General features: G+C 43.6%; 1 protein-coding gene across 1 annotated transcript in view; it reads right to left on the bottom strand.

Annotated features, from left to right (window-relative positions):
• The window catches only part of SAXO1 (stabilizer of axonemal microtubules 1), a 49,039-nt gene that overhangs the window by 4,296 nt on the left and 31,598 nt on the right, over positions 1 to 13,145 (bottom strand). Inside the window, exons 2-3 of the mRNA XM_049618886.1 lie at positions 12,837 to 13,016; positions 3,338 to 3,540 (exon numbers count right to left, since the gene is read on the bottom strand). Coding sequence (XP_049474843.1) covers positions 3,338 to 3,540; positions 12,837 to 13,016 — 383 coding nt within the window. The remainder of the gene's footprint in view (positions 1 to 3,337; positions 3,541 to 12,836; positions 13,017 to 13,145) is intronic.

Consider the following 13,145-nt stretch of genomic DNA (forward strand, 5'->3'; position numbering starts at 1 on the left):
AGCCGAAGTCGGACGCTTAACCAACTGAGCCACCGAGGCGCCCTGGAATATGGGACATTTAAACACAGGTACTAGGTTGGGTTTTTTCCGGTGTGTTTGAGTGGTATTTTGTCAGGATGAATAGGGAGGACTTTTCTTTAAATAACTCCATCCTCGCCAACCTCTAGGGTAGGCAAAGACCACTTCTCACTCCCAGACCGCTCTCTACACCTGGGGCAAGGTGAGAAGGGGGAATTGAGCTGAGCAGGCAGTTGTACTGAAAAGCCTCTGACTCTACGAAGATTCATAAATCAAGGAGGCTCATAGGGAATATATGAAGGAAAGGAGTGTCTGTAGCTGGACGTACCCTATCAGAGTCCCTGCTCCCTGTCCCATCAGAGATAAGGGTTAACTCTAGTTTTGTGCCTCCTTTCTGTCTCTTCAGGGTCTATAGTACCCCCTTTCTTGCCTTCTGCAAAACCTGGATGAAAAGGGAGATGAATGAGTCCTGTAGAGGTAAAAATGCCACTGCACCATGCACCTGGCTATAATAACTTCTTTGTAAAGCTTCTACGACAGTGCCTGCTTTATTGTGGGTAACTGGCAAAGAAAAAGACAGATCCCTGCCATCTTAGAGATTGCAGCTTGGCCAAGGAGACAAATGTTAAGCAAAACGAATAGAATTACACACTGAATTACAAAACAGAGGTGGACCAGGCACTCTTAGAGCATCTAGCAGCATGTTTACGGTCTGGCATTGGGGAAAGTCTGGAAGGGTTTCGAAGGGTGTGATGTTTCCACTGCTTATTGAAGGATGAGTGCTAGATAGGGGAAGGGAGGAGGGCTTTATAAAGAGGCAGTAGCATGTGCAACATGCCCTGAGATAGAAAAGAAATGCAGGGAAGAAACTGAAAGAAGGTCCTTACGGCCAGAGTAAATGGCACTGGGAGGAGACGCCAAAATCTACAAGGTACTACAAGAGGAGTTGGTAAAGGTTTGGGACTTTATCCTAAGGACCATAGTAACTATTTTAGGAATTTTAAGTGGAGAGGGGGTCAGATCACATTGCCATTTTTTTCTCTATTTTTTTAAGTTTCTTTCTTTCTTTTGAGAGAGACACAGACAGAGCGAGTGGGGGAGGGGCAGAGAGAGAATCCCAAGCAGGCTCCAAGCTGCCTACTGCTGAGCCCGACACAGGGTTCGAACTCACAAACCATAAAATCATGACCTTAGCCAAAACGAAGTCAGTTGCTTAACTGACTGAGCCACCCAGGAGCCCTTCATATTGCCATTTTACTTATTTGTTTATTGAGAGAAAGAGAAAGCATGAGTGGGGAAGGGGCAGAGAAAGAGAGGGACAGAGGATCAGGAGTGGGCTCCGTGCTGACAGCAATGAGCTTGATGCAGGGCTCAAACTCACTAACCATGAGATCATGACCTGAGCCGAAGTCAGACGCTCAACCGGCTAAGTCACCCAGGCACCCTTCACATTGCCATTTTTAAAAGATCTCCCCGGTTCCTTTCTGTGGAAAATGGATACAAGTGGATAAGATTGGAGACATGCTCAGGTATATAAGCCTAGATGTAGATGTGGAACAGGCAGGATTAGGGCTTTGCTGGCAGGAAGCAACAAAAGGACAATAGAGAGAGGCATAAAAGATGGGCTTGCAGTGATATACCACAGAATAGGCTACAGGGGTTACAGACACAGGAGGGGCTGATGGGGAGAAGGGAGACTGAGACACAAGTGGACAGGGGATCCCAATGAGGCCAAAAACTGTCTTGGTGGGAGTAGTTAAGAAAGCAAGCTGGGAGCACTGGATGATGAAGTGCATAAAGGAGGAGCCATTTCAGGGTATGAAAATGTCCAAAATGTAGCTTGGCAGAAGGTGACAACAAAAGAGTGGAAGAAAGAGAACAATACAAAAGATGAGGTGGCAAAATGTCAAGAGTCCAGGTTCTTCCAAGAAGCAGAGAAGCTCGGCCACGTGTGGTGCCTTTGGAAAGATAGATTTAGAGCCGCTGGAAGGGCTTCAGGAGGATTCCTACATTGCCTCAAGCCTCTCCACCTCCCCTTGTCTAAGTGTTTGGCTTGGCTAAATAAACGCAACTATTATCCCCGTCACTCAGGGATCCACAAACATGTTACATGAAGGGTTAAACACATATTCCTAGGGCAACCATGTGACCATGTGCATCATAAGCAGAAGAGTTAGGGATTACCAACTGACCTCGGTTCCTGTGGTCTCAGCCTGTGGCTTGTGCTCCATAGAGTGACCACCACACTCCTTTCACTGTACCTACCGTCCATATCCTGTCTCTCCTACAGGACTATTAAGTTAAGGCAGATTCTGCTTCCTTCACAGACAGACCCTAATACCATGCCTGGGATGTAACAGATGCTCAATAAAGAGTGAATCAATCCCACGTATATGAAGTACAAAACTGGCAAAACTAATTTATGGTTTTAAAAGTCAGAATAATGATTCTATCCTACACGGGATCAATGTTGTATTTCTTGAGCCGGGTGCTGTTTACAGGGATGTGTTCACTCAAAATTCATTGGTCTGGGGGTACCTAGGTAGTTCAGTCGATTGAGCATCTGACTCTGGATTTCGGCTCAGTCATGATCCAAGGGTCATTGGATCGAGCCCCACATCAGGCTCCTCACTAAGTGTGGAGCCTTCTTAAGATTCTCTTTTTTCCCTCTGCCCCTCTCCCTCACTCACGCTCTCTCTCTCAAATAATTTATTTTAATTAAAAAAAATTCATTGGTCTGTATGATTAAGATTTGTACACTTTTCTGTGTGTACGTTATGTTTCCATAATTTTTTAAATGGTTGAATGAATCACTCAATCAACGATGGAACCTAACTTAGCTTAAATTTGAAATGCTTTCCCAGCATAGACTTCCAACAGCAAGCTAAGGCAGGGGTTGGTACATATTTTCTATAAAAGACCAGATATTAAGGTCTTAGGCCTCACAGGCCATACAGTCTCCATCACAAGTACTCAAATTCACTGCTATAGCATAAAAGTAGCCACGGATAATGTGTAAAAAAATGAACACAGCTGTGGTCCAACAAAATGTACTTAGGAATGCCAAAGCTTGAATTTCATATAATTTTCACATTTCCTAAAATAATAGTCTTTTCATTTTTTTTTTAATCATTCGAAAATTTAAAAACCATTCTTAGCTCTCCAGCTCTACAAAAACAGGCTATGGACCAGATTTGGCCTGCAAGACATAGTTCAACCGACCCCTGCACCAAGGGGGTGTGCCTGTAAAACACATTCCCTGGCCTGCAAACAGGCTCAGCCTATCCCTCCCCAACCTGCCGCTCAAGCACCCTCTCACCTTTGTAAGTAGGCAGACACTCCATCTTGTCACCACATGGATATTTACTGTCCCGAGGCTTGATGGGGTCCATTCGACAGACAGGGTATGGGTTGTAATCTTGTTTATATGTTGTGAGCAAATCCATGTTCTCTTCACTTGGGACGAACTGGTCGGGCTGGTAGACCTTCACTGGTAACACTTTGTGAGGCCCAAAATCTCTCCTAAAAGGAAAGTAAGCACATGCCATTGACCCAGAAGAAGACTCACAAGGGTTTCAATTTAACCCAATTCTACAAACGTTTCCTGAGAAGTCATCTTCTACTCTATACCCCAACTGTTCTTCCTCTTCTGTTTCCTACTTTCACAAGAGACACTACCATTCTCTTCTCACCCAAGTCAGACAACTGAATGCCATCCTGGACCCACCCCATCATGGCACTGGATAATCACTCACCAAGTGCAGCCTCCCTCCACCTCACCAGTTTGTCTTTCCCCCTTAGTTTAGACCAAGTGAGGCATTTCTCACTTGGATCATGTGACAATTTACCACCTGGACTTCCTACTGCATTCCCACCAATTATATGTCAATCCCCGTAGTGTGGCCAGAATAAACTCCCTGAAATGAGATCACAAAAATGGGATCATTTTACTCCCCTGCTGAAAAATCTTCCAGATAAAGCCAGACTTTCTAGCATGGAATATAAGCGTTCCTGGACCTGCCCCTGCCTTCCGAGGCAACCTCATCTCCTACCTCCACCCCGATCCACACTCTACTCCAACCACACTGAACCACTCTGAAGGCCTCTCTTCTGTGCCTCCTCTCTCCACTGGGGAAATAACTTTTCTTTTGCAGGTACCACCACCTCCCCATCTGTGCTCCCAATAGCTTCTCCCACTGATACTGATCTCCTTCCTCTACTTGATCTTATAGAAAACCTAGAGGGCAGAAAAGTACAATAAATGGAGACACAGAGTCTTTCATTTCTCAGCTCTCTGGCATCAGTGTTCCCATTCTTTCAGGGAGTATGAAAACAATAGGACAGAAAAAGTATGATGGTCTTCAACTCCACAGGAAACACTCTTTTCCCAGAACATCCCACAGCTCTAAAATTGCCAAGATGCTAACTGTACCATCATCAGGAATGATCCTGGCAAAACCAGGGCTCAGCTTGAGTTTGCACTGTCTGGTAGGGCAGTCTTGACTCCCCACTGCTCAGTACAAACTCTTTTAAGCAAACATTTCCCCCCACCCCCCCCCAAAGGGCTTCTGATTTACACAACAGCCTGCTTTTGCTTGGAACCCATTTATCCAAGTGGACAAGTGGAAGGGAGATTTTTCCCTGACGGTGCTTGCCAAAACAACCTCGCCAAGGGAAGGGGGAGGTTTCCGGACAGGAAAACATCAGGCCCAAACACCAATAAAACCTACTTCCCGGCCAAAATCTGGAGCAGCATTACTGAGCCATGCTTGACTAACAAAGGTAACACGCTCCACTGTAACCTGTCTTGCATGAATTATACACATGGTTGTGAATAAACCCAAACTGGGGACTGGAAGGGGCTTGGTGGGATGGGAGGAGGGAATTAGGAAGCAGGAGAATTCATCTCTCTAGGGCTCTAAGGGGGAAATGGGAGATGCTTCAGTTGAACTCCCAGTAACTCCCTCTGAGTAGATTTAAAAATATATCTCAGCAGCAGTTATAGGGTCTTCAGCCTGGGCTCCCTTCCCAAGGGCCGCATGTTGGCAAACAGCAAGAGGAAGCTGAGTGACCCGACGCATCTGGAAGCTGACTCTGTAAATTGGGGCTTATGGAGGGAACAGGCTAAACAAGAATCCAAGGGTCAGTTCCTCATTTCTACTCTTTTTAGTGTACAAGTGCCTCATGCTGGTGTCTGTTTAATACTAAACCAACTGCAGCAGGGAACGAGGACTGGCAGCCCCAGGCCACAGAGCCACAAAATGACTTTCATCGGAAAGTGTGCTCCCAACAGGAGGTGAGCACTCCTCACCCCCAAAAGGGGTAGAGGCAGCCTGAGACCACATATCCCCACATAAACCCATGTTCACTGACGGCAGCCCAAGGGTTCAGCCCTCTTCATTTCCAAGAAGGCGTATCAGGCAAGATCCAGGGCAAGCAAGGAGGAACAGAGCTGAATGCCCAAGCTGCCCCATGGAGCACCCCCAACCCCAAAGCAGCCAGGAGTGCTTTCCAGTCACAGGCCTGCCATGCTCTGGGACCCTTCACGCAGAGACATCCTCTTCCGCCATTATTCCTAGCGAGGGAACCAACCTTCCCCTCAGAGAGGTTGTGAGAACCTTTCTTCAAGGGCTGCCAAACTCATGGACAATGAAAATATGCTTAATGCCTTTAATTGCTGCTGTTTCCACAGGAAAAGAGCAGATAAATACCAACCAAACTCACCAGCTCGTGGGTCATCCTGAAGTTGGTTACTCAAAGATAAGAGCTGATACAGTAAAATCCTTGCTCAGCATGTTTAAGGAATGAAACTGTTAACTGAATCTCCTTCTCTGGTACAAAATTCAAGTTTCTTTGTGAAAGTACACCTATGGTTCTATTTCCTGATCAGCTATAACAAAGCAAACGATCTTTGCAGGAGTTGGGGGCAGGGGGTGATCTACTTCTGAAGAGTGGTAAAGTTTTAAGTTTAAAATGTAACTCATTTATATCCAACGCAAAAATATTTACTGTGGTTAAGAGTGAATTTGATCAGAATATATGTGTTCCCTCATTATGTTTTTATGTTGAGAACATTCATTGAAATCTACTATTAACCACAACATAACTGCATGTCCCCAATCTCACATAATCTTACAATCTTTAAGGTCATGTAAGAGAAAAGTATTTTATTCTTCCCAGAAATTGCTCATATTTACTAGCTTTTTTCTTTTTAAGAACACTCCCCCCTTTCTTCCTGTGTTACATTCCCTACCTAGTCCCTGTACCCCTTATGACTATGAACCAAGAAAAAAATTGGTCAAAGATGTTAAGTCTCTTTTAGGTGCACAGCCATAAAAGTTATATAGTATGGAAAGCCAAGAGTTAAACCTCCAAGTTAAGCAAAGGTTAAAGTGGCCCTGCTGGGAAAGTCATAACAACTTGACCTCCAACCCTCAGGCAAAGCTAAAGAAAGATTTTTGACCAGAGTCTGACAAAATGAAAGAAGAAATAACGTAACAACCAACTAGGAACCAAGCCTGGAAGTGGGAAATGAAGATTTTCACTGTGATAAAGAGGCCATGTAATACTTTTTTTAACCACTGATGTTTATCTCCAAAAACTTCAGTACTTGTTAGTGTGTCCAATTAATCAATATATTAAATGGAATCCATTTTAAAAAGATTTGCTCCTCTTGCCCAAAGCCAATCCCTTCATCCTTATCCTAAATCCCCTCCCTCTTCCTCAGGAACCTGTTAAGTCGGCTTCACACCCAGCATGGGGCCCAACATGAGGCTTGAACTCACAACCCTGAGATCAAGACCTGAGCTGAGATCAAGAGTCAGACACTTAACTGACTGAGCCGCCAGGAACCTGTCTATATGCTCATCTGTGTTTTAACCTTTTCCTTTGTCCTGGCTTCTTTTCTCAGTAGTTGATCATTCTTCTGTTTTTCCTAACTTAAAAGGAAAAAACTAAAGTGACACAACAACCCTCAATGGAGTCCACTCCCCTCCCCTCTTTCTTCCAGAAAGTGTTGTCTACACACAGACTTGCCTTCCTCACCTCCCACCCACACTCCCATCTAATCTAGTTCTGCTAACCCTTCCCTCTAGCCCAGGCCAGGTTTCCAAATCCAGTCACTGCTCTTTAGGTCATTATCATCCTGAACCATCCTAACAGCATCTATGCTTTCACTCGTCTTTTTAACACTCTCCCTTGACCTCTGTGATTCTCCTCATGATTTGTCCTCTCTCTCAATCCCCTCCTCTACAGGGTTTGGCTCTTTGTCAGTTGATTTTATTTCATACCTTCCACATGGAATTCAAACATTTCCCAAGGTTAAAAGCAACCCTGTAAGGAAACCATTATGTCATCACAGGCAGGCTGAGAGCCCAGCCCAGCACACTGAGAAAGATCCTACGGCTGATTCACAGGGCTTGATTCATGCCCCTGATCCTGATAAGGACACACTGAGCCCTCCTTGTCTGTGCTGTGACAGACAGGATTCTAAAAACCTGCCTCCAGGATTCAAGTTACACAGTCTCTGTCTCCTGCCCTACTCTCTCAACTCCTCAATGCCCACTAGAGCTGAAGCTAACATCTGTCACCAGTTCACATCATCTCTGCACAAAAATATGAAAAACAACTACCTATGAGCACTAAAGAGCACAAGATAGGCAGATTCTGGAGCAAAGCCCACAGGTAGAAGAAGGGACTAGTACTACACAAGCCTCTGTGTAAGTTTCCATTTTCTAGTGGGTTTCTTGTTTTGGTTTCCCAGAGTTTGCAGTCTGAAAGCAGGCCTCAATCTGTGCCGTGCCAAGCCAAGCAGCCATAATGTGAACAGAAAACTTCGCATCTTTGACTGAAAAACCAGAGGACCAAGTTTGAGGCAACCACAGGTGCTGGAAAGTAAGGAAAAATTCCTGGAAAGGAGAAAACCCAAGACAGGAAGCTCTAGCTTCTGTACATAAACTGGACCCAGGTCTCCTGCTGACCTAACATGTATGAGGCAGACTTCAAGCAACCATGCCAAAGAACTGAACTGATGAACTGACATTGGAGCTGTCACCCAAGACACAGAGTTGCATTTTGAATCGAATCAAATTACCTCCTATCTGCCTTAAAAAAAAAAATAGGAATATTAATAAAATAAGTTATTTGGAGGAATGTAAAAAAAAAAAAAAATCCAGAGTGTTTACAATGTAACTTTAACAATGTATAGGATCAATCCAAAACTCATTGACATACATACAGGAAAAATGTGACCCATTTCCAGGGGGAAAAAAAGAGAATCATGAAAACCAACTTCAAGCAGACCCAGATGTTAGAATTAGCAAACAAAGATTTTAAAGCAGCTATTCTAACTATCCTAAATTATAAAAACCAAAATAAGGTCATAATAAATTAAAAGGTAGGAAATTCTTAAGAGAAATAGAAACTATCTAAAGTTAATGAAATGCAACTTCTAAAACTGAAATATACAACATCTGTAATAAGACAGTCGCTGGATGGGCTTAATATCAGAATAAAGCTAGAGAAAAGACTCCGTGAACTTGACGACAGATGAATAGAAACTATCCAATTTGAAAAACAGAGAAAAAAAATTGGCAGAAAGAAATGAACAGAACTTCAGAGACAGAAAAAGTACTTGAGGAAATAATGGTCAAAATGTTTCCAAATCTAATCAAAGATACACAGCATCAAAGGCTCTGAAATTGCCCAGGCAAGTCTAGTGCTGAGCCCTATTTCTGCATTTCTTCATTAATTCTTGGGCCCAAACTACAGGGGCTGTAAGTATATCCGCAGGGGTATAAGAAAAGTACGTATTTGAACAGAGAATGTGTAACATCCAATGAGTAGGGAAAGACTTAGGATCACTACCATCTTTCCTGCTTTCTTCCTGGCATTTAGAGAGGACTCCAAATGCCTTTTCTCTTTTAGCCCTTTCCCCTAACTCTACTCAGTTTAACCAAGAGTCTTGTCAATAAATGAAGAAATCCACACTGCCAGCTCCCTGCCCTCTGACCTTAAGCCAAACCCATCAAGTCAGAACCCCATTCCATCTTCTTTCCTATGCCTCCCGTTCACTCTCCCCATGGTTCCACTCCCCTTAGAATAAAGATGTAATACCATCTTGAAGACTTACTTCTTTCTTCTCAGGTTATCCACTCGGCCATCTTTAGGGATCTGCCTTAGCTAACACAATAATGTCCCAAAATGGGGCCCAAGTGTTTTACATGGTGACATGCCTAAAGGGAAATGAGGCTTGAAGTGCAAACCTCTTATTCATAAATTGATCTCCACTCTATCCGAGCTAAAGGCAGATCCTATAGAAGAGAATCACTAAGGGCTGCAAGAAACTGCTTCATATTAAGAAGGGCTGAAAATCGTGAGCATTCCTCTTATGGCACCTGCTGTAAATCCCTAAGATTTACAGTCAGTAAGCGTTGTGTGCAGCTGTAATCATGCCTCATGCTGGGATGATAACCTTTCCAGAAACCAGGTGTTTTTTGTGTCTGGGCTTAATCATCAAACCCAGCCAACCCTTGAGCCACATGACTTTTTTCATTCAGCAGGTGGCAGCCCCATGTCCAATCTCAGACACTAAGTTGGGTCAGACTTTATATAGAGAAGTGGGTGGAAGTTCAGGTAATAAGAGTTCTAAGGGCAGAGAAGTGACAGTCCATGCAGATATAGCAGGGTGCAAACGCAGGGCTGACCCATCCCTTCTCCCAGAAGCCTCTGGCAGAGCATCCAGATGACTCCTCTGCATTTCCTCATATGGAATAGCTCTGCTGTATATATAAGTATACTGACCAGAGCCACTGCTAAGTTTATATAGTTCGGAAAACACGATTGGTCAAAATCTTGATTTTTGATAATTTATCTTATTAAAAGCTCATTAGAACTTTAAAAAAATACACCCTTATAGGGACATAGTCTTACTCTCATTCTCTGAAAACTACTGCCCAGCATGGCAGGCACAGGGCTGTGAGATATGAAGTTGAGGTACAGGCAAGGGAAGAAATGCTCTCTGCTGATTTTCCCCCTTGGTTCTCTCTCTGGGGAAGAAAATAAAGGGGAGGAGAGAAGCATTTCTGCCCTTTTTCCTTCCCAAGGGTAACCTTGATCCTGCTACCTTTTCTTTTTAAGGCCCTTATGGTCATTAACAACTTGTTTTGGAAATTCTTTCAGTATCTGCAGTCCTCCATTTTGGTCACATTTTGACATGAATGATACTATTACTCTCAATCTGGCAGAGACAGAGAGACCTTCTGGGTGACATGTTTATGGCTTTAGGTGACATGCAGCAAGGAAATCTTAGGACAGGTCAGAGGGGAAGTTTTTGCTGTAGCAAAGCACCGTCAGGGAGAAGGAAGGCATGTGGGCTCCATCTGGGGACCTCACTGCTAGGTGATGGGGCAGGACTCCTGCTCCAGAATAAGGATTTGTCCTCATCCTCCTAAGCTTGTGTGCAGCCAATAAAGAGCAACCTTCAACATCCAACCTTCAAAGCACCCTTTTCTGTATTTCCGGGACAGAAAATATATCTCTAACATAACAACATCTGAAGCTGTCCTGTACTTTCCATTTTCCATTTCACACATTGCTCTTGATTTCCTGCAAACTGGGTATGAAGAGAGGAGACCAGCATCTAGAAACTCAATGTGATATTTGCAAGCCATTCCTCAAGGCTACCTTCATCTTTTCCTACCCATTACAGGTCTCTTATACATATGCCTAGGACTTTTCATCAGCAATGACCATGATTTCTCAAAAGGAAAAGCAGTGCTTGGGAATGGTCCACATCTCTTGGTGTGGTCTTCAGACTCTTAGAATTCTAAGACTGCTATTTTCTTGGTAAAATGAATCCCAAACTCATATTGTCTTAGAAGCCATAGGTTGGAAAAACAGGTTGCATAGAATATAATATTTTTAGTACTCAGAAACATTGTGTTTAAACAAAATCATATTAAGATATCTGTCTAGCATAAAAGTGATCTGATTCAAGTCATACATCAGATGAGGCCCTCAGCTCCCCCCCACCTCAGCTTGCCCCTGTCCACTGCTTCCCACCATACTCAGGAATCTTTTGGCTTCATTTCTCTCTTTATGGGTCTTTATGCCCTATAACCCACACATGGACTTCCTTTGGATCTAGAACATAGCACTTTTTTGTAGGAATGTTTCATGCCTCTACGCCACAATCTCAAAAGAGGATGTTTCCAGGCCTAGCGTGGGGAAAACCTGGAGGCAGAATGAATTAGAGCTGTTCTGCTTCACCTGGGTCATCTGGGACCTTTACTAGGAAAGCACAAAATTATGAGCAACAGGGGAGCAATAGGAAGAAAATTTACCAGGCCTTGCGTCCTGTAATGTGCAGGCGCTGTGCTGGAATAATTTACATACTCTATGATCTGTACCTCCCAGCAACCCTGCCCTGTAGGGAAGAGGAATGCAGGGGCAGAGAAGGCATCCCTCTGTCAGGTCTCATCTGGGGACCAACTATATATCTGGGACCCTGCCCAACTGCACTCAAAGGTGTTTCTACTCCACTGGGTCACCAATCACAGGTCACCACCCAGGGGCCATTAACCAAGTTGTCAATGGCAGATTCTGCTAGTCTTACAACATGTAGAACAGACCTGAAATTGATCAGTTTCCCCACCCTCTCAATACAGATACTTCTGCAATCCCAATACACTGTGAGCCAGGTGGTTCAGTCTCTAAACTGGATTCTCTAAAGAATCCGAGTTTGGAAGTCAAGAGCAATTTAAAAGGAAATACCACTCACCTTTGAACAATGCGGAGGTAAGGGATGCTGATCTCCTATGCAGTCACATATAACTTTTCATTCCCCCAAACTGTTCATAGCCTACTGTTGACCAGAAGCCTTACCAATAACAGTCAATTAATGTATTTGATGTGTGATATGTCTTATATACTATATTCTTACAATACGATAAGCTAGAGGGGCACCTGGGTGGCACAGTCAGTTAAGCATCTGACTTCGACTCAGGTCGTGATCTCACAGTTCGTGGGTTCCAGCCCCACATTGGGCTCTATGCTGACAGCTCAGAGCCCAGAGCCTGCTTCATATTCTATGTCTCCCTCTCTCTCTGCCCCTCCCCCTCCGCCACTCACACTCTGTCTCTTGCTCTCAAAAATAAACATTAAAAAAAATTAATAAGTAAAATAAATAAGCTAGAGAAAACAAAATGTTATGAAGAAAATCATAAGAGAAAATACACCCACAGTACAGTACTGTATTTATTGGGAAAAAATCTACATGTAAATGGACGCGTGCAGTTCAAATCTAAGTTGTTTAAGGGTCAACCGTAGTCTTTGTTCATTCTTGAAGAACATTCACAGGGACCTCAATTCAAAGTCTACAGCATAATTTCCAAAGAGCTCCCTCTGTATCACCAAGTTTCCTTTCACTACTACCACTATCACTACACCACCCAACCTGACCTGGAGCTTTGGCACCCAAAGCCAAAACTCTCTTTTCAGAAGCAGACCCCCCACCATTTCATGCCTTTATACTTTACTTAACCTCCAATCCTTTGCTAGGTAGATCATTTTAGCCTTCCTCACCTCTATACCAGCAAGTAACAATTCTTTCCCTGTAAGAAGAAGTGGAAAAAAACTGAGCTGGCTAATAAATGCAGAATTTCATTTCTGAGATACAACATATTAACATTAAAGGCCTTGATAGCATCTATTACACTGCATATTGATGCACTAATACTGCACATTATATTAATATTGTGCATCAGCACTGACATTACTCCATTAGCGTGCATTCGTATATTTATTCTTCTCGCACTCACCTTGACGTGGTCAAACCTTCCATGGGCACAGACCCTTTCTGGTACTCCCGCTTGGGCTTGAAGGATTCTCTGGGCAGGTAAGAGTGATAGAGAGGGTAGTTCTCGGTGTATTCGGAGAGAAGACATGGTTTCTCTATTTTATCATAAATCTTGGTAGGGAGATGTGGACAGTGATGCCGCCTATAAAAAAGGCATAATGTTAGGTCTGTTCCCTTCTTGGAAAGGATACGTACAGTTTAACAACATTACCTTCTCAAAATGGGATCCCAGCCTTTAAAATCAAAACCGCCAGCACTGAAAACAGGAACT

The sequence above is a fragment of the Panthera uncia genome, chromosome D4 (assembly GCF_023721935.1).
Source record: "Panthera uncia isolate 11264 chromosome D4, Puncia_PCG_1.0, whole genome shotgun sequence".
Taxonomy (NCBI): domain Eukaryota; kingdom Metazoa; phylum Chordata; class Mammalia; order Carnivora; family Felidae; genus Panthera; species Panthera uncia.